Source organism: Labrus bergylta, chromosome 5, assembly GCF_963930695.1.
Source record: "Labrus bergylta chromosome 5, fLabBer1.1, whole genome shotgun sequence".
Lineage (NCBI taxonomy): Eukaryota > Metazoa > Chordata > Actinopteri > Labriformes > Labridae > Labrus > Labrus bergylta.
Window position 1 is genome coordinate 27303397 of NC_089199.1, and position 22592 is coordinate 27325988.

The 22592-nt window shown below is 41.1% G+C and overlaps 1 protein-coding gene across 5 annotated transcripts in view; it reads right to left on the reverse strand.

The window, feature by feature from the left end:
• Window positions 1–22592, reverse strand: part of iqsec1b (IQ motif and Sec7 domain ArfGEF 1b) — a 196437-nt gene that overhangs the window by 86504 nt on the left and 87341 nt on the right. For all 5 annotated transcript variants that reach the window (XM_065955338.1, XM_020632714.3, XM_020632713.3 and 2 more), the window contains one exon: window positions 4416–4469. In XM_065955338.1, coding sequence (XP_065811410.1) covers window positions 4416–4469 — 54 coding nt within the window. The remainder of the gene's footprint in view (window positions 1–4415; window positions 4470–22592) is intronic.

Sequence of the window (22592 nt, forward strand, 5' to 3'; positions counted from 1 at the left end):
TAAGTCATTTTCCTTGGCAGGTTAAAGCAAAGCACAAAGGCTGTGTGACACTGCCATCCTTCAAGATGTAAAGGCGCACTAGAGTAACACATTAAACTTTAACCAGGAGAGCTCCCTTAAATATTTTAGAGGCCAATTCATTATGGACAAAGGGGCAGACAACTGGGGATAGATTTCCACTCTGTGCCAACTGTAGATTAGGAACAATGATGAAAACTAAAGGTCCTGGGTGGAAACATGCTGACAGGGAATTTTCCAATAACGTCCAATTAATCAATCCAGAATGCAGCGGTGCAACTCCAGCACGCTTTGATTGATGTGCTGTCATGAAGACTGATATGTGTGGCTTTATTAAGCTTCTGTATGTACAGAATGAAGACAGACAGAAAGATGAATGTATAACCCTTTATCAGCCACATCCCCACCATTCACTGTCTGACAGCAACATTTCTCAATAATTAACAGCCATTTGAACCTAATTGTTGAGCACTTCTCAGAAGGGTTGTTACACATTAATTACTTCATTGCTTTGTTTGGGAACATGTTGCTGTTGTATAACTGTTAGCTCAGAATGGGACAGAGAGTAAATATGGGCTGTAATTACTACACTGTAAGAACGATAACTCATGACCTTTTGATTTCACTCATCATCCTTTATGCCAGCCATAGCAATCAATCGTCAATAATCAATCTGATGTGTTTCCCAGCAGTTTAGGGAGGCTACTGGAGGTGTTTACTGGACTTCAGATGTGTCACAAAAACACACCGACAATTGTGACAATCACTTGATGTCCGTCATCAATGAGAAAATACAAATGATCAACGTCCTCAATAGATGAGTAGGACTAATAGTCAGAATTTACAGAGCATCACATGAGCTATTATCAGCTGCTAATTATAACACTCCAATTGCAAAGCAACATTATCTGAGTAAGTAAAGGTGCATTTTTCCCTAAAATGGCTGAACATAATTAACATCTTCTCTCCCTTACTTTTCAGATTGGTTTGATTTAATCTCATGAGTTGCATGATTGTTAATGCTTTCTTTGAACTGTAAAATCACACATTAAAATCATCAGCTCAGCTCATGAAGTGACCTATGCCCTGTCCCTGTTCCCTCTCTTAATGCATGTTTTGTTGCTCGGTCTGAATGGAAGATAACGTGTTGTTTCTAATATGTTGATCATTGACTCCACAGCCCACTGGAATGGGAGGAAACTCGTTGTAATCACAAACATTTTTGCAGACATCGCAAGCTCAAACTGAGAAGCAAAGGCTTTCACTCATATTTATTGGCGCTACAAGAGGGAGTGCTACAGGCAGGACCTCAGACACTCAGTCAGTGAATAGAGCCTCAACAAGCTTGTCAAGAGAGAAGAGAATCCCCAAATCTGATTTGCACACTTTCTTATTTCACTACAGATTGGATTAGTTCTAGATTGTTCTGCCTGGAAAGAGCAAAACGGATGAGAAGCAGATTACAGCCGTTCAAATCTTCCATAATTCCCTTCAAACTTTGATTTGGTAGACGGCGGTGACAAATGTCTTGAGAACAAAGCTGAAACCATTGGTGGCACCTCTGGTGAATTTGGAAGTAAGTTTATTATTTTTTTTTTTTGTATTTCAAAGCTGATTATGTTAGCTCTATAGAACCACATGAGCAATTAATATTGGGTATCATTAAAAACATTATTTTTTAAAACAAACTGTAGGGGTGGTGGTAGCCTATGGTTAGCACGTGCCTCATACTGTATAGAGGCCGTGGGCCTCCAAGCAGGCAGCCTGGGTTTGAATCCCACCTGTGGCTCCTTCCCCACTCTCTCTCCCCCCTGATTTCTGACTCTTTCCACTCTCCTATCTATCATAAAGACACAAAAAGGCCAAAAAATAAACCTTTATACTGATAAATACTTTACTGTCACTTCATTGTGAGCTAACAACCTTTCACCTGTCGACCTCAGGAAGCTACAGTCGAACTGCGTTGTCTGCTCACAGTAAAGTTATTTTCAGTGTGCCCGGGTTTATTTATTATTTTTTCATTGCATGTTCTTGCAACTGAGAACGTACAGTAGGTTGGCTGGGCAGGGGCTAGTCTGTTGGTCATTTAGATTGGGTAACATTACTTTCATAGTGACTTATGTTACGGAATTACTGCTATTAAAAATCTGCATTACAAAACTGAGAAAATGTGCTTGAGTACTTGTCACCAAAAATGAAAACCCTTTTGTGACTCGTTACAGATGTTGCTTATACTGTGCAGACGGCCCTTTACCCACTGTACCTTTGAATATTGACTCTATACAGTCATTGCACATTTTAGTTCCCGGCTCATAATCTGTAACTCTGCAGCCTTACAGCAGGACTGACAGAACAATAAACCTTTTTTTTTTTTTTTTTGTTTTTTTTTTTAATTAACAGTAGTCATATTTTCCCCATGATGTTGTTTCGTGTCTCTGTTGTCCCAAAAATTCAACATTAAAGGGGATATTTCCACAAAGTGAATGCTGTTCTCTCTGCCGGCTCGCTAGGTTAATTAGCTAGCTATACGCTTTCACACTGACACAACTGTATAGGTTTACTTTCTGCTGGTACACAGCTAGCTGTCCAGGAGTAAGAGAGAAACAGAAACAGTGCGTAAAAACTGCAAATATTTTCCAGTAACGGATGACTTTTATGAAAAAAATATGTAAATAACAGATTCAGTCAGTTGCAGAACACAATGTGTTACGTTCCTCATTTCTCCAAAAAAGTAATCCGAGCACTCTTACTGATTGCTGTGTAACACATTATGCCCAAAACTGTGTGCAATTGAAAAATCGGATCTGCTCTGTGGAGATTATTTGGAAGAGTCCGTCCACTATGAGTCAGTAAATGACCTGCTACATTCAGTGAGTGAAAGAAAAGGCCACACATATAAGACCTGCCAGTCGTCTCCTCTTGCTTCAGACTTGACATGAAAATACCACCGTTAAGTTAAAACAGCTTTCATAACGACACACACACACACACACACACACACACACACACACACACACACACACACACACACACACACACACACACCGATGCTACCTGTGTTTCTCTGCTGACTGTGTGATTAGTCAGGGCACTTTAGGAAGCCCAGCATGTGAAGCAGACCCACTGGCGACCTTGAGTGGATCACATGATCAGCCATCTGAGTCGATCCCCGGCTCTGACCAAAGCCCCGGCTCCACGGCCGTGCCCTGACTGAGCAGGGGAGGGGCTGCTTGGTGATATGATAAAAAACCCTACTTAGTGAAAGCAAGCCCTGGGTGGAACAGATGGAGGCTCCTTCCCTTCTTATGCAACCCAGCAGTGGTGAAGCAGAAAATATGAGGTCTATATGACTCCCAGGATTTCAGATAAACTAAAGGGTCTAATAAACATCCTGAGAATAATATACAAGTTTTGTAGATAGTCTGGCAGCTGGATTACCAGAAGGTCAACAAGCCCCCACCCTAAAATAAAAGCCTAATGCCTGGTATACAGCAGAGACTGCTACTGTGCAGTACAGTGAACGTCATGCCAGTTATTTTAAAATATGTGCATCATTTATGACATTTAGCCAGATGCATGATAATAACTTCTAAAGTAGAGTAGCTATAGAGTCTGTCTCGAATGCATGACTTATTCCAGATGTTCTGCAGCTTCCTCATTAATATTAATCAGGATCATAACAATTAGCATGCTGTACGGTGCAGCCATGACTGTTTGAGCTAACTGTTTTAAATGTTCATCGTCCCTCACTGTTGTCTTCCTTCCTTCTGTAATTACAGCTTCCAAAAATGTGATTTCGTCGGTGCATGTTTGTCCAAAATCATTCATTAAGTGGCAATGTGTATGCAACGAGCTGTCCGTCTTTAGTGAGAGGCTACAAGTTGTGGCTCCAAATTGACCAAAACAGTGAGATTAAACAAGCTGGGAGAAGAGGACATGTTGGTGAAAGGCTTTAGATAATAATAAACTTCTAGGAAAGGAGGGGAAGGCTGCCTCCTTCAGACCCCTTTCTAAAAATAGCTCAGCTGGTGTGACATCATCAGTGCTACGCAAATACCGACCACCTTTCACTTGTATGGGTGCAGAGGAAAAGTCTGTGCGGAGTCTGTTTTAGCCAAGTGTTTCGTCTCTGTCTGTTGAGGCCAATGGCATGCACACTCACACAAAAAAAAATACATGCACATGCACAGAAGACAACGCTTTTCCTCATTACATTTATTGTTCTTTTTGGAATTTTAGAGAATCAAGAAAAATATTGACCCAAGAAAAAAACTCTCTATCAAGTTGAGAATTTTGCATTCTCAATTTTGTTGGCAAATTCCAACTCCGACATTTCCTCGACTACCACCTCATCCCTCGAAATCCCCCCAGCATGCAACATTTACACAAGTACTTACAAGTGATGGTGTCGTCTGTGAGTCATGGCCGGGCTGGGATCCTCCGTGTCTGGTCTGGGGGAGAAGGAAAGCAGAAAGCTGAGGCAAACACTGACTTACATACAGTTTAAAGCACCCACCTACTCACTCTCAACTCTCACACACAAACACACACACACACACACCCCGACTTGCCATGCTGCTCATTCAAGCTTGGTCACAGTAGGGATGAAGACACACGTACAGCAGTCTCATGATGTAACCAGCGCCACACATCTCATTAACGGCAGCCGACGCAAACTCTTTAACCTACTTAATTTATATTCACAAACCGACACGACTCCTGTATATCCATTAGGACTACTTTATCTAATCTGCATGGTCAATAGCTATTAGGCAGGAATACGTTGTGCAACAAGAGGGAAAGCAAATACCGTTTTTATGTTTGCAAATAAAAAGAGATCTGAATATAAATTTAGATTTGTCTACACAGATAAAACTTTGTTACACTATCAATTAGTATTGTAGTATAATATTAAGGCTGTAATTCTACAAAACATCCATAAACAACAATCTAAATTTTTTTTATGTATTGTTTGTCACGCTTGCACAACTGCATGTGTGCTCTCGTGTGTATTAGCACCCTGAGGGTGTAAACAAACAAGGATTATCTCACTGTAAGGGTCCTACGTAACATCCTAGCAGCGGCTTAATGTACTACTGGGGCTGAGAAGGGGAGAGAGGATTGGTTTTACGGTCTCTATGGTAACCACTGGCTGCGTTGAGGGCGGGTCCACAGAGGGAGAGTCATGGGGGAATCAAATCCTTTCTGCGCTTCTCATCCAGAGCAGATGAAGCCACTGCAGCTAATGGGCCATAGTACAAATCACTGTGCAGGTACAGGTCTTAATCACAGATAAGACCACTGCACATGAGCTATTCTACAGTGTTTGAGTAAAAGCGAGCAGAGGATACTTTAAGACAGCTGCAGGAGCTCCTGTATGCATATATGTGTGTATAAAAATATCTATATACAAAAGGCTGATTTAGCCTTTTTTGGACTATATTCTAAGCAGACTGAAGGGCCAGAAATATCAATTAAAAAAAATATTTGGCAAAATTTAGAAGATTATTCTGTCTTTATGATCATCATCCATGGATGTGCAGTGAGGGTTAGTAAGCGGGATTATCACTAATGCTCAGAATGGACACTCTTCCTCAGTGATGACACTAACATGCAAAGCTAAGACGGTATGCATCAGCATGTTAGCCTGACAAGATTAGCATTTCACTTAAAGCTCCACGGTACATTGCGATGATGTTTGGTCACCAGGACCATCGGCATCGTCGGGACCTGATGTATCTGAACAACTTTTTCACAGAGTGTCACAACAATATCATGAACTTTCATGGCCCTCAAAGTATGTGTAGTGCTATTGTGTGTACCTTTACTTTTCATTCGCACCGTCATTTGGAGTCGACTGTTTTTATACCGTTGAACTGACTTCATGAAATGAGGTGTAAAATCTTGTGTTTCCCTCAGGATGATATATAACAAATGAATGCTGTTTCTAACATGCTAACATGCAGATAGTGCTTAACATCAGCAAATGAATATGCAAAGATAGGCCTTCATTTTGCGTAACTATATGGATGACAATGTTGTTTGGTGATTCCGAACAATGACGATGACGACATGATGAATGCTTATATGAGTACGGTTATTATTTGAGTCTTTTCTTTATCATGGGTCGATGGGACTTCAAGTTTGGCAAAAGCTGCTGCAGGTTTTTCCATTTATCTGCTTGCAGATGTGCCAGCATTTGTCCCCAGTACAGTGACAAGTAGCCTACATGTTCCTTTAGTGGTTTCCCATCTCTGATCAACACCAAGAATTTAAAAAACAACCATGCCAGAGCTACAGCCATTGAGGATTGTTCAGAGGCTGCAGTGATGGGGAAAACTTTGCCAATGTGTAATTCATTAACCATTCATTTCAAATGTATCTATTGATTTGTCTTGAAGTAGAGCAGCTGCACAGCTACGCATAGAACCAATTATTTAAACATTGGTTCAGTAGCTCTTCAGTGACAGACAATAGTTTTATCTAACAGGCGTTGTTCAAGTCCAGCATTGTCTTCCCCTTTCTATAGAAGGCAGTAGTGTCAGGTAAAACAGCACAACACAGAACAAAAGCCCCATCTAAAGTATTGAAAGTGCCTTAGCATCTTTTAATGGAGCCGTCTGATGGGAGAAAACCAGGCTGCACTTTGTCACCTTTAAAAGAAGACAAGAAGGAGCTGACTGACACAACAGCGCGTTCAAGAAAATGGGCCAAGCTATTTTGTTAGTTGGCAGTGACACGACCTATTCTCTGAGGGTAAAACGTTTAAAGCCAGGAGTTGAGAGAAGTGCAGTTGCCTAGCCTCCTGGAAGATGTGTACTCTAATCAGGGACACGGAGAGGGAGGGTTGAACCAATCATGTTATTGTGTGATGAAGGCTGGAAAAAGCAAAGGGCGGACAGAGTGCTTAACAAGAAAATAAATACAAATGCACCATCACTCAGCAGATATCTTGACTGCTGAATAAACTTTGCATGTATCAAACGAGGCTGCACATTCCTCAAGGGAATACACACTGTGCAGAAACGGTTGAACCTCTCTGACATGACACGAGGCGAGGCAGAAGGAAGCACTGAAACATCAATCACAGGCGAGCGCTTTACAGCAGTTGTCATGACAATAGTGATGGGTGAACGCAACGATCCTCTACTTCCCCTCTCTTGAGACTTGCTGACATTCGGTCTAACTCTACTTAGACACAACTTGGAGACGTCACCTCCATCTGCGCGAATAAGACTGATTCAGATAGGAGAAGTTCTCTGTTTGCCAGGCTTGCTGTAACTGCATGGTGTACATTTGATATCCTAAACCTATCCCTCAACAGCAGGGGATGAGAAAACCCCCAAGGGAACCATCATACTGCTTCTACAAACATCATGCATCTTTAGATACTTATGGACCAGAGATACAGCGACAGCCTCATCTCTCTGGTCTGATTCATCATTAGGAATTGGTCTCTGGGGAAAAATAGCACATTTCGCTATTTTGTCTGATGTGTGTATAAAGCGCCTATATGGTTGCCTGTCATGGTCAAAAAGGAGCCGCAGGACTACAGCACTGAGGAGGCCAATATCTAGCCTTGTCTGGGGTCTTTCTCCTTGCACTCATTTAAGATACGAGACTCGGCAACAAATGCTCAGAACGGGCAAAGAATTCCAGGATGATATTATAATTGTATCAGCAAAATATTTTGGTTTGTGCGCAAATATGTATGGTGAAATATTGTTAGCTATGATTCTAAGGAGAAGCAATTATTCATTTCTGTGCTGATGACACTCTCATTAACTGCTTTGACTTGAAGTTCAAGACAGGCTGCGTCAACGGCAACTACTTCTAAATCAAGACAAAATGAAACATGAGCTCCATACCATTTCAAGAACAGTAAAAAAAAATCCCAACCTTGTCCAGCAATGTTACCAGAGATGGTCATAAAATTCAGTCCCGTCTACTCTCATCACGTTCTGTTGTTCATAGGGAAATAAAGGTTTTATATACTAAGGTTTTCTTAAATAACTGCATGTATGGGACACTGAACAAACTGGTTATATATTTCCAAACATTTTTAAATATATTTTAACTAAAACCAACTGTATGTCTTTTATTTTTGGTTTACACTAACCCAATCTCCTTTGTAAAAAGAAAAGTTTCAGTGTCCCTTGTGGAAAAAAAGGTCTCTGATCTCATGGGGACAAGCCTAGGTAAATAAAGGACAACAATAATACATTATGATAACATTAATAGTGAATGAAGTGTCACTATTCCTCTGTCTGAGAAATCTGAGTCAGGCTGATATGGAGGCACCTGGTTTATGATTCGTACTCGATATGTCTAATGGGTTTAAGTCAGTTCGGTCTGCTTCTGGTCACTGGGCAGAGTAAACAATGGTTGGGATATTGCATGACATATTTTTCAGATTCATTTCAATAAAGCAGAAGTGCACAAAATACCTGAAATCTGAGTATGTCATCTTAGTTTTTGCGCTTTTATTTAGCCTATTTTATGTCATTACAAACGGTTCTTTAGAGCTATGTTACATTAAGGCATGTCTTTAATCATCACAGCCATAGAGGATGCTAGTAAAGGAAGTATGGTGGGAGGGGAGGCATTGCTCTTTTTGTAGCAGGAGCTCCTGTGGAGTCATTTTAGTCTTGGCATCGACTAAAAGGCAGGCATTAGGGCCCAGAAGCAGAGGCTCTTCCCGATCAGAGAAAAAAGCCCGGGGCTCACATCAACAACAACACACAAACACGACACTCCTGTATCTACACTGCCCCGCTTGCAGTCAGCAAAAGACAAGAAGCAGGATGGGGAAGAGGCTGTGAAGTGGCAATTCAATCACAAGATTTGTCACTGCAGTACATGATATGGCAGCTTATTGAGCGTGGGTTCTGTGTGACGAAAGCTATTTAGCAGATTGTCTCATTGGCTTGCTAATCACTTCCATGCAGAAGCGGCGGCGGGGAGTAACGACAGGAGTGATTGAGCAGCAGCGTGTGAGCGCTCGGGTGTTTGTGAGGGATTATAAAGGAAAGTTGTGCAAAAGCCGCTCCCATCTCTGTGGTCACTGTCTCCCTCCTCCGGCTGTCCTGCCTCACATCTGAAACAGAGCCTCAAAAACACTCCTCCAGCTGCGCTCAGATCACACCGTTTTGATGTAGAGTTTCTGGAGATACCCTAAACACAACAAATCCTGTCAAAAAATGGTTTCACACCAAAATAAGCTATATTTTTTATGTGTGATAAAAAGCAAATGATTAAGAGTTTTCATTGGGTTTTATTCATCTCATATGCAAATTGTATATTTCCATTGGGTTATGTTTATTAAATGAACCAGTGAGAGAAGGGAAGGGCAAAGTTTTATGTGCTGGAGGTTAATAAAGTAATAAAGGCCTGGGACAGGACAGGGTATATCTTAAACGTTAAGAAGCTGTTTTGTCTAAATCTTGCAAAACTCAGCAACAACTAAAAGTGCACATAATGATATTCATGTTCATTTGGATCAGATGATAATGTAGGATGTCTAATGTCAATTAACCCCCGGAGAACTATCAACAAACACTGCAATTCCACTTGACTTTACGCAGTTTTTGAAGAGAGAGCTTGAGATTTGTTGCTCTCACCTTTACTGTTTTGGTTCACTCCTTCCGTTTCACAGCAGCAGCAAGCAGCAGGCAAACATCTGTTTTCTGCTGAGGGCGATAATAAACTCACTGTGTGCTACCTGCCCACAGCATCAACACGGACTGACAGAGTCACCTGATAGGTGACGCATATAGAGCAGTTCAAGATCTGCTTAATGTTCTGATCTCTGTATAGATAGCCAAGTATGGTTTTAATTAAACGTTGAACAAATACAGTCGTCCCCACCTGACATATATTCAGTCCAGTCCCTTTATCTGATAGGGTTTCATGCAAATGAAGTCCAAGATGTGGCTGTGCAACCTCACACAGAAACATTACATTATTACATTTATCAGGAAGCTCAGTCAAAACTTGATTTCAGCATGCACGGTGCAAATTAACCATCAAGCAAATGTCTCTATAAGATCCTCGATCGTCATTGATAACCTTTGAGTGATGGCTACATGGTTGGCATTATAGTATAAATGAGACTGGATTGTGTGGCTTGTGTCCTTATGAGTCCTGGTGAGTTGTACGTGTGTGAATGTGTGAGTGGTCACTGTGTGAAGCCAGTAAATGTTTTTGGACCAACAGAGGGCAGTGTGTTTTCACCCACTCAGCCCTGTCCCACTTGTCCCCCTGGACCCGGCGCTTCAGAGCAGGGACACAGGGTCGACACATTGTTAATCTAAAATCTACTTTCATCATGGCTCACATTAGACTGCAGGCACACCTGAATAATTCATTCCCAGTGTCTAAGCACAGAGACAACCCTGTAGTGAAGGGCTCCGAAAGTGCTGCTCTCCTAATTCTATACCCTACAAATCCAAAAACTTGGATGATATTTTATTGAATTTCTGTTTCATCCTCAGCTTGTGTTCTCACAGACTGCTGCCTCGCCCACAGGCCAAGGGTTTGATTGGAAGCCGCTGACGGTTCAGTGCAGGACTGGAGGAGTTTTTGTCCAAAGGAAGACCCATTCTAAAGCTCAGAAATACCTAATTTCCCTTCATTTTTTTTCCCCTCCAGAGGAAACACTGACTGACAAGCGGTGACATTGAACCAAAGCTGAATATTTAATCATGCTGTTACATTAAAGGCCACTGTTCTGTGCCATTTCATATGAAAAATGCATGCTCTGGTATAGCAGTACAAGTAGAAATATCTGCAGAGATATTTTCAGATTTAAAGATCAAATGACAGCGTGTGATGTAAGCTTAATTTGTATTTAAATTGGAAACATATCTCATGAGAATGTGTGAGTGGTGATAGTTAGATTGAGGAACTAGACATTAGGGAAGTTTGGTCTTTCCACATTAAATGAGTTCTCTGTTTAAAAAGGTCTTTTGTTTGGCTTGTATCATAAAGATGGTAGTGTCAAATCTGTTTGCTGTTATTGACCAAACAGCTAATTACAGCTAAAAATGATCACCTCCAGTAGAGACGTAAACCTTCAGTGAGGCGTGACGGATCAAATGAACGTGAACAGTAACGTATGCCGAGGTATTTCAGTACAAGACGAGAGCTCATTAACAGTATATTAAAAAATAAACACTTAAATGTCATGACAACGTGGCTAACATGTCAATTCTGTGCAGCTTAATGCTGCACACACCAAATGATACATCCATATAATGTTACAATGTTGGATGTCCATACTAAACCTTGGCAATGTTTTTTTTTTTTTAAAACAGAGGATACACAGCTGTTAGCGTCATCCCTAGATGTAGTGTCCTGCTGCTCTGAACGAGACTTTTGCAAGACTTGGCCAGAACCTGACGCCGGGTTCTCCTGACGTATTAGAGCAAAGCATGGAGCAAAGTAATAAAGGCCTGGGACAGGACGGGGGTAAGTGTTAGTTCTAAACCTTGGCGTATGAGGAGTTAAGAAGCTGCTTTGTCTAAATCTTGCTTAAGTCAGGAAAAACTACAAGTGCACATAATGATATTTATTAGTTTAACATTGGATCAGATGATAATGTAGGATGTGTAATGTCAATTAACTCCCAGAGAACTATCACCAAACACTGCAATTCCACTTGACTTTACACACCTTTTGAACGGACAGCTTAAGATTTGCTGCTCTCAACTTTACTATTTTGGTTCAGTCTTCCCGTTTCTCAGCAGCATCAGACGAGCAGCTGTTTTCTGTTGAGGGCGATATTAAACTCACTGTATACTACCTGCCCACAGCACCAATAGCAGACAGACAGAGTCAGCTGATAGGTGACAGACATATAGAGCAGTTCAAAAGCTGATAAAGGTTCTGATCTTTGCATGGATAGGCAAGTATGTTTTTAATTAAATGTTTAACAAATACAGTCGTCCCCACCTGATATATATTCAGTCCAGTCTCTTTATCTGGTTTCTGTCAGACTAGGTCCCCAGTTGGGGGATGGTGAAGTCAAATCTGTTGACTGTTATTGACCAAACAGCTAATTACACCTTCAAGTAAAAAAAACTGCTGCAAATGCACTTTAAAATGTATGAAGAGAAACACCAATGCTGGTTTATTAAATTATCACCTCCAGTAGAGACGTAAACCTTCACTGAGGCGTGACGGATTAAATGAACGTGAACAGTAATGTATGCCGGGGTATGGCGTCGTGTTCTACTGACGTATTAAGAGTAAAGCATGGAGCAAAGTTGTAGGACATGGCCAACCCGGACGCTCTTTCAAGGACACAGAGCTGGCCAAGCAGAGGAAAGTTGCAAGGTGGTGAAATGAGCCGTTATAGGCTAACACCGTGTCCTGCTAACAGAATGTGAGCGTTATATTTCGCGTCCTATCACGCAAGTCGATGCACAACATTTCGATCATGATTTTGATACTATTTATGCACCGTTATCGCCCCTTTTTTTACAGCAAACTAACAAGCTCTGCTGAGTGAGAAAACCCCTCTTCACTTGTTCTTCGTCGCGGCTTCACTTGCAAGCAGTTCGGACACTCCAACAGGAAACAAAAGAATCAGGCTGATTTTGTCGGTGACGCTTGATCGTGTCGCTTGCCGTTAGGACACGGTGTAAGGCTGAATGAGGGATTTTAATGACACCAGCATGAGATAAATAAGGAGGTTTTTGAGCTACACATCTCACAACATTACTCAATAAGTGTCCAAAACTGACATACTCAATGGTCAAAGTGAGTATAATATACACCGAAGCTATTGCAAGATGTAGCATGCACATGACTGGTAGGGGCAGTGTGGAAGCAGAGGGCTATGTGAGTCAACACAGTATCAGGGACAACAGAAGGATTTGAGGACAAACTGATAGACCGAGTCCACAAATATACAAATAATCCGAAATTTGGACAATATTTTGTTGAATTTCTGTTTCTTCCTCAGCTTGTGTTCTCAGAGACCGCTGCCATGCCCACAGGCCAAGTGTTTGATAAGAGGGGAATAGGGGATGTGACAGAGTGAGCACAGCAGCAGGGACAACAGCAGAAAGTCTTAAAGACAAACTGATAGACCAAGTCCACAAATATCCAACAATTCCAAAACTTTGAAGATATTTGATTGAAGTGTCTGATATGTACGGTATTTCATTGCCACTGCTCAGAGACATGCCGGTCTAACTAGCCAGCCACAGATATATTCCATTTTAGAAGTCGACGTGCAACTCATAGAAAAGGTTGTTGTTTCGGTTCAATGAGTGACCCTGTAGGCGTTTATTTTTTCATTAAATACACATCTGATTAGTTTATTTTGATATGCTAATGACAAACTAAACAAAGAGACATATGTGAGGACCACTTTCCAGTAGAAACAGCTGCTGTAACGATGCCGTCTACAGACGCATTCTGCAGAAAGTCACCAGTTAAAAGGGTCACTTGTTCAACCAAAACACCGGGACTGAGCTGATCTAACGCCGATCACTGATAAAAAGCTCATTTAGGTTTATTTGTGGTACTGAGCTGAAATGGAATCAATGACCTCTGGATAAACATAAAAGTAACCTTCTTGAGTGTCGCTATATCTGTTGTTTACATCCTTCACATGAGGTAGTTATATACAACCTGAGCTCTCTGGTGTGCCCTCTAGAGGTATCCTCCAGCAACACAATATGCGTCACACAGTCAAGGATACTCTTCTGTTCATGACGCAGCCTATCGCAAGCAAAGTTAAACAGCAAGCATATCTCCGGCCGTAAGACAAGTTTAGAGGAGAATCATGCTGTTGTTTTTTGTGAAATTCCCCCATTCTCAGGTAAGATTATGTTTTCAAACATTTGCTATGATGGTGGTTACAGCACTTTTTGTCAACAGTCCTGTTTCTACACCAATTTAAGTATCCCTCACTTACTTTTCATCATCTGAAACGTGAATACAGTACATCAGATTTTCCCCACAGTCAGAGAAAGTTAAAGTTTGCGTCCTGCTCATATTCAGTATTATATTCTGTCTTCTGATGGGCTTTCTGACAGCGCTGTCAGCCTTAAAGTCAATTACAGTGGACAGGTTTTAGCGACCATGTTCTGGTTTAAAAGTGGTTTCTACCTTCTTTCCTGACAGTCACTGAAAGAGAGGAGAGCATCGCAGCAGCTGACGGACTGGAACTGCTCTAAATCACACTGTCTAGGGGGTCACGCTGCCCCCCGTTTTTATCCCTCTTCTCTGCCTTCATCCCAATTACTTTGTTGTTAGTGGTCTCTTTGAGATATTGTTTAGCAAAGTGTACACCCCTCCACGCCTTTTGTCCTTGTTTTGATTTTGTAGGCTACAATCAGCTAAAAAATAACACCTAGAGAATGCAAGTCAATAAGGATGATTATTCTTATTCTCATGTCTTTGAAGGCAGCTTGTGAGAGGAGTGTGGATGCAAAAGTGAACAAATTGCAGCATGTGGGAAAAAAAACAAAACATTGACAAACCAAAAGTTGTCTGATATGGTCCCTCACTGGCATGTACAGAAATCATCAAAAACAGAAGTATTTGGCTAAATTAACTAGGAGCAGAGTTTTCTGTATCGAGTGTAGGTGAGTGAATGAGGCAGGTTTACTGACTGAGGGATCAGTGTATCCTTTTTTTTTCCGATAGATACAAATGTAAAAATGGTACATGTTTAATTATGAAGACTCTAGAAGGATACTGTAAAGCTTCAATTATTACCCCATGCTTTTATTTATATCAGTCTAAAGCTGGTTACAACAAAGTTCCCCCATCAGTATGTCTTTGTACTTACAGAGTGCACCCGCAAAGGAGCGATATTTGTGTCCCGGTCTGTCACTTGCTGTACAGTGGGTTACGGCGTTACTTAACTCTGAGAAGAGTGCAAGAGGCACAGCATGTGAGCACACAGCAGGAGGTCCACATACACACGTACACACACACACACAGAGCATTTCCGCATCACCGGCTCCGACGTTGCATATTGCCAGCTTGTTCACACCCGTTAGCTCCTCTATTATTACCTCCAATGGCGGGTCAGGTATGGAACGCCCCACCATTCCGCCTCCATGCGTTACATGACGGGACGCAAACATGACAGGGACGCAAATATTCCGCCTTCAAATGGCAGTCTGTCAGCGCCGTAATAAATGACCCTCCCTTTATTTGGCACAGATGTCAATGTGAGATGGGCCTTTAATTACTTTCAAATGAAACTCGTGCACAGCAGACACGGGGAAGATATTAAATACTATAAAATTGTAAATTATCACCAGAAAGAGTATTTCATTGTGTACAAAATAAGGATGTGGATAGACTTCATTTTAACAAAGAAATCACTATTGTAATTTGTAAGGCAGTCCATCAAGGCCAACCTGCGGCACTGTGGGGGAGAGAGAGAGAGAGAGCGAGAGACCCCTGTTAATACAATCACTAACGAGAGCTGGGCAGGCCTATAGGGATCTGTGAAAAGAATGTCTTCAGTTCTTTAAAGTAAATGTTATAGCATTACAATTTTGAATGAGATGGAAAAAGTTTTTCATACTTGAAACATTTAATTCCAAATTTAGAGCCAGCACAAGCAGCAGAGTCCTCCCTGTCCTCCCGTCACTCACTGAAGTTTAAATGTCTTTAGCCTTGATCCAGAACATCATGCAGGGGACTCTGGGAGGCTCACAATCTGTGGATGCACGCTCACATATGATTCTGAGGCTGATCGTCAACATTCTTTCGCACACTTGTATGCATACTGGCATTATTCTGTCTTTCTTTGACAGATGCTGAAGTTAATCTTCATGCTTTCTGCGTCTTTCTGCTTTTTCTCCTAGTTTTTGATCTCTAACTATTTCAACACTTAATGCATTGGGATTCTTAATTGAGATCTGCCTTCATTTGAGAAATGCGCAGCAACAAAAGGCTTTAGTACAAGAGACCAGGCCTTAGATTGGGATGGGTTTTTGTTAGAAGTTTTACGGCATGTTAACACAGGCTGAAAGTTAACTTTCTCAGTGTGACAGGAAATAAAAATTAGACTTTTTTTCTTAGGTTCCTCTCAAGAGAAGTAGAGAGACAAGCTTGTGGCTTCTATCCACCGTTAAATTTAATTAAACAATGCTTTTTGAAATGCGTAGCTCCACCTGCGTTCTAAAGGTCCACTTGTTCCTCTCGGGCCAGTCGAACCATTGCCATCACCCTGGCTATGTACATGCTCTCACCACTTCCTATATTACTGTCATGTCACAGCCAGACAACAACGTAATGATGATTAAAATGATACTAATCGAAATAGCAAATGGCAGCCATTATCATTACAGTTAATTATCTCCCATTCCACCGCACTCAAAGTGTGACAGGGAGCTGTGGCAGCCGGGTGAACAAAGAGCGGAGCAATAACCTGGGTCAAAAGAATGAAGGCTGCGACTCTGCAGGAGGCCTATCTGAATATTTCCGTCTGATTCTCACAGCTGGGGGTGTAAAGTGATACACTGTGATCTCGCTCAACCTCAGCAGCTCATACTTTTTTTTTTATGTTCAGCAATGGTTTGAAGCCAAGTTGCTTACAGCCCCAGAGAGATTTGGTTATTTAAGATTTTGAAAAATTAAAATAAATGACACCAACATAATGTTCAAAGGGGAAAACTGATGTCGCAGAGTGATCCATTACTGCTGTGACAAAAAGAGACAAGGAAAGAGCGTGTTGCCATGTTCACAGTGATCAGTCAACAGATTCAACGGCTTCAAATTGAATCACCATTGAACAATTCTCAAGGTCAACAACAACAACTGCTTCTTCTTGAGAGAGTCTAATCCAATTTGGCCTTGACTCTCCCGCCCCCCAGCACTCTGGTGGGAGATGGGAAGCATTGTCACTCGCCCAGTAACCCTGTTGAACGATCAATCTGGCCTTGGACCTCTTTTTCAACCCCCCCCGCCCCTTCATGTCCTCCCCTGAAAGGCTGAGTGAGGGTGGAGCTTGGAGAACGATCGCTCTCATTCGCTCATTGCTGCGATCCATTGATGAACCCAAGTCAAATCTTTGCAGCCAATCGAGTCCTGAGATGGGTGAACAAGATGTGATACTTCAATATGTTTAAATATACCAACATCACTTGCTATGCCAATTCACAATTTGCACTTGCTGATGTGATGCAAGGTATAGTTAGGAGTGTAGTAAATAATAAACAATAAAACCAAAGAGAAAAGTGCAAACAGGTATGGTGTTTTAACTGCTCCAACATATTTCACACATTTTTTCCCAAATGCTAGCTTGTGTGGCTAACTACCTTTACTACCTACAGGAGCACCTGGTGTCAACCCAAAGGTGAGGGACATGTCACTATGCTTGTAGAGTTCTTTTTTAGTCTTCTGACTACTCAAAGTCCTTTTACAAAACCGATGATTTATTTTTAAAAATACACCCCCGTACAGGTCTGCAGGTTTCTGCACGTGTTGTTTTCATCTTACAGCACTGGAGGTTGCTGCTTGATACAACTCCACTTTCAAAACAAACCAGAAAAACCTTTAAATTTGTGCTGTCATCATCACATTAACTTTGCATTATGCCGTGCTAGAACAAAAAGCCTGACATACATGCATGCCGCTGTCCTAAATAGTCATTTGTGAACAGCTGAAAGACAGTAGGCCTATTTGTGACACAGAAAAAGATGACATGCATCATGCAGAACACTCAACATTTCTTAAATCTTTAAAGCATTATGTCAAAAAAAACGACAACATTACAAACAGAAATAAATAAACTAGATTTTATTCCTAATCTTTCTTCCTCTGTGGTTTTCCCTTCTTCCGGGCTGAATTTTTACTCAAACAAAAAGGAGGTCACGCTGTATGCAGAGCATCTCAGCTGCTGTGGATCAAAACAAGTGATTCAGAACTAGGCTAATGAATGCAGAACATGAGAAACTGTTTCCTCTCAGAGCGTTACTATAGACGTCAGAGCTGCGAGTGAACCGAACACTAAATCATTTTTAGTTTCTTCCTCTCTGCTCCGACAGAAACACTCACATTGATTTCTCTGCTCCGACTCATTATTAATTATATGCACTGCTAAACAAGACAGCAAACAGCGTCATAAATCTCCTAACTTTCTTTTCTTGAAAGCCGCCCCAAGTCATCATAGCTGTAAATCTCAATTAATTGGCTATGTGATATAAAATTACTGAGAGGTCAGACTTCTACTTTTTTCATGATTATAAAATTCATGACGTCAAACAATGATACATTTGACAGCTTTCTTCCTTTACTGTGAGGAGAGAAACCACACACCACTGGACATTTACAAGATTACATGAAGAACCATCAAAACACTGGGACTTTGGGGCGCAGATGGCCAAATAGTTACAACCAATTTCCACCAGATGCATGTTCGGTCCATCTCCGCCCCGGTTGGAGTCGACAGGTTTTCACTTGATTCAAAGTGTGTGCTTCCATTGGCTCCGCTCCGCTCCGCTGTGCTGCGTCTCAGCTCCGGCAGTCCGATGCCCTCCATAGAAGATACGCAGGGCTTCTATTTTTGCCGGATGCTGGAGCCTGACGCATCAATTTAGCACAGAAAAGAACAGGCGGGACGGGAAGTCAGACACCGATACAACATGAAAACATCGTGTTTATTATCAGAATAAAACACTCAGTTTTGATGGTTCAGAAAAATGACCATATGTGTGTTTGTATGTGTTTTTATGAGGTTTTTATAGAGTTTTATACCACATACATCTTAATAACTCGTGCTGTCACGGGTCAATCTGTAACAATTACAGAGGGAATTCCTTTGTCTCGGCCCTCCAGCTTATGGCTGTGCTGCTCAGTGCTGTGGACGGAGGACGCAGCCTGTGGGTGTGGACGGACAATGTGCACGGAGCCGGAGCGGACACGCAATTCCCAGTAGAAGTTCTGGGAAAGGTCGCAAACTATGTATGGAGCCTGAAGCCCTAAATGCGGGCGGTCCAGGTTCAAGTCTGACCTATAGATCCATTCCCACATGTCATTCCCCACTCACACTCCCTGGTTTCCTCTGTCCACGGCCTTTTCCAATAAAGGCAAAAAGTCTCCCCAAAAAACCTTTAACAAAAAAAAAGGGACTTTGCTTGTCATAGTTGGAAGGAGGGTCGAGGTCCGCAAACCGGCCCTATTATCTCATAGTGTTTACTCAGCTTAACTTTATAAAATATCCTTATCAGCTATTTGTGAGCACATGACTTGCACAAAGCATCATATGTGCAACTCAATGACTTCGCTATTTTTAATGGTAAATGTTACTCATTTAATAAATCTATATCTGATTCCATGACTCGAAGAGTTTTACAACATATTAAGTTAAGGTTTTAACAAGTTTTCTTTTCCTGAAATGATGTCACTGAACTCAGCATCAAGTGGAGCTAAAGATTTATAAAGAACAACTTCTGTTAGTGTGGTGAAGGTGGGTCAACTTTGAATCAACATTTAAACATGTTAATCAGTTTGTTATGAAAACAGGATACTAGGGAGGCTCTTCAGATTATATAATCAGGACAAGAAGGCATATTAGAAGCAGTGTCATTTTTATGGGTTATACACAGAAGATAACAAAGTATCCAACAAATGAAAAAGCTTATTTTCAACTTCATACAAAGCGGCTGTCTAACTCTACTAGGACAACTTATTATGTGTAGGCTAACTTGTTATAGATAACACAGTGCACCTGACAAACACTGATAAAAATGACTAACAAGCTCTCAAGATTGACATGCAAGGATAAGCATGTATGTATCATTGTCATTTATTGACACCTGTAAAAAAGTTTAACTTTTTCTGATAATTGTAGAAGTGTGTAAAGTACAATATAATTTAGTTTGGTGTGTGTCCCTGTGTGTGTGTGTGTGTGTAAGAATAAATCTTTTAAATATTTCTAAACTTGAGTTTTGTAAAAAAAAAAAAAAATTCAAAATGCCCAGAAAGTAGAAAGCTAGCAGGACCTTTGTGGTTTGTTACGCAGCCACAAAGGACAACTACAGGGGCCCAATTAGCACTGTGGGTAATGGGATGGAAAAAAAAAAACATGTGTAATATGTGTGCAGTCTTCCATAGGTCAGGAACCAAACTAAATATTTACTGCTGTAATGACTAACTTAGAACTTATCTTATTTTGTGTTCTTTCAATGGCTCTGGAACACGCTCACATCTGAAGTCTCATGAGAAGCCTGTGGCTGAGAGACCTCCTGACTCTGTGTAGTCACACTTTGTCCAGAAGCCAGAGATCCACAAGCCTCTTCTGGCAGCGCGGTAATGTGATATTTATATTGCCTCCTAACACAGCCATACTGTATACATACACAAAAACAAACACACACACACACACACACAGAGAGAACTCCCCATGCCTTGCAGCCATGCCTCTCTACCTGCTGAACACTTCACACTTAATCCTGCTGTGCCAAGTCTGCAGCAATGAAGCTCAACGTCTGTCAGAAGGTGATTTGGAGACTGTTTTTTTCCTCTTTTTTAGATGAAGATGATCCAATTCTAGTGAGTTTCAAGCCTGCCTTACAATTCACTACCGCGATGCCCATCAACATCTTAATGCTGACATTTTCCTCCTCCTTCAATTGGATATTGAAGACAGGATTACATGTTATAGAATTAGAGTCACATGGAAATCCAATTTTTGGTTGTAGGGGTTGAATGGATCTGCTTCATGCCCTTGCTATGCAAATGAGTCAGTGCACTATAGAAATCTATCACTACATCCTCTGCATTCAGTGTGTTAAAGTGGAGCAAATGAAAGCTGTGAGGATGAGAAAAGAAGACAGCTGATAAAGAGAGCATGCGTCAGTTTCAGCAGCAGCAGCAGCGGCGGCGGTACAGCAGCAGAGCAGAACTGATCGCTTTTCTCCTCAGTTCTAATTTATAGTGAACATGAAAAACCAGCCGTCAAAGTGCTAGCAAGATTTTCTTTGCCTAAATTCGACACTTAGCAGTGACAAGTCTAATTTATGTATCGGGTTGAGCTAAAATTTTTGTACCTAACCTACTTAAAACTAAACACATAACAAGAACAGAACATGACATGTTGACATGTTATAGAAAAGAGAGTCTGAAAGTAGAGTGTGTACAACAGGATCCCAAGGGATTAATTTTCATAATGTACAATTGCATGTCTGCACACGGGCTCTAATCTCTGTCTATGACGTACAAACACACATGCACACACAAACACACACACACACACACACACACACACACACACACACACACACACACACACACACACACACACACACACACACACACACACACACACACACACACACACACACAGGCTTGCAAATAGCAGCCTTGATTTTGCTGAGTTGAAGCCATCCATATACTGTCACTTGTATCGCTTTTAAAATGAACTCATGTCTACAGGTATATTGTCAAGTACTTACGATACGATATATATCCCGTAACATGTATCATGATATGATATATCATGATAGATGGGTCACATAAAATAACGTCTTTAGACTTTGTTTTAAGGGCTGTCAACATTAAGTACTTATTTGCTTTTAGTTAAGGTCTGATATTAATGCATTTAGTTTTTTTAGTCAGGATTAATCGCATGATGTTTTGTCCCTGTCGGCACAGAGTGGATAAGCCTCTGCAGTGTCTCCCTGTAGTCACAGTGATGGTACAACATTGCTGCATCTTTGAATGCAGCAGTGCTTGATTCAGCTTGATTTAGTAATCAAAACATAACATTTGTTATTTTTCAATGAGAAATAATTTCATTAAAATGTGATTAATCGCAAGTGAATATTGGAATTTACTTCACTTCACCTTCATGATCACCGCTGCTTTCTCTCTCTCGCGTTCTCTCTCTCTCGCGGCAGCTTTGGGCCAGCCTACTAGCAGAACAGCGACATCTACAGGCTCTGAGGTCATGGTGATTAAAGGAATTTGAGGGAACTAAAAGGAGCTTTTTAATTAATTTCATGTTTTGATGTGAGAGGCTGGGAAATCAATATAGTAATGTAAAAACAAATATCGCAATACATTGCTATTTTGGTTATTTTCACAGCCTTACTCATTACCATAAAGTGCAGCCGGTACACTTTTGCTTTGACAAATGGAGCTTCAACGGAGCACTTACTCAGTGTTGGCCAAGCTGCTGTTCAAGGATTATCCAGAATCTAGATGGACCCTACTCAGTAGTCCATATTAGTGAGACAAACTGTGGCTAAAACCTGGACAATTATAATGAACAGAATGATAATACCGGTAGTTGGTCTAGTTAAGGTTACAAATGGTGTTAAGTTTGTGACTTACATAAAAACTCAAGATGAATCTCCTCTTAGGTTTAAAAATCGTGGACAGATGAAGGTACCAATATCTTAATCCACAACTAAATATGGACACACATTTCCCTGAAGGATGAGCGATCAAAGCAAAAGGGAATCAAAGCATCTGAAAGAAAAAAAAGTCAATTTGACTATTATCAAAGCATCTGTACAGCAAGTTAAAGGTAAAATGTGAAATAAAGATCAACTTTTTTTTACTTTGGTGTAGTTAAAAGTGGTGTGTGGTCTGAG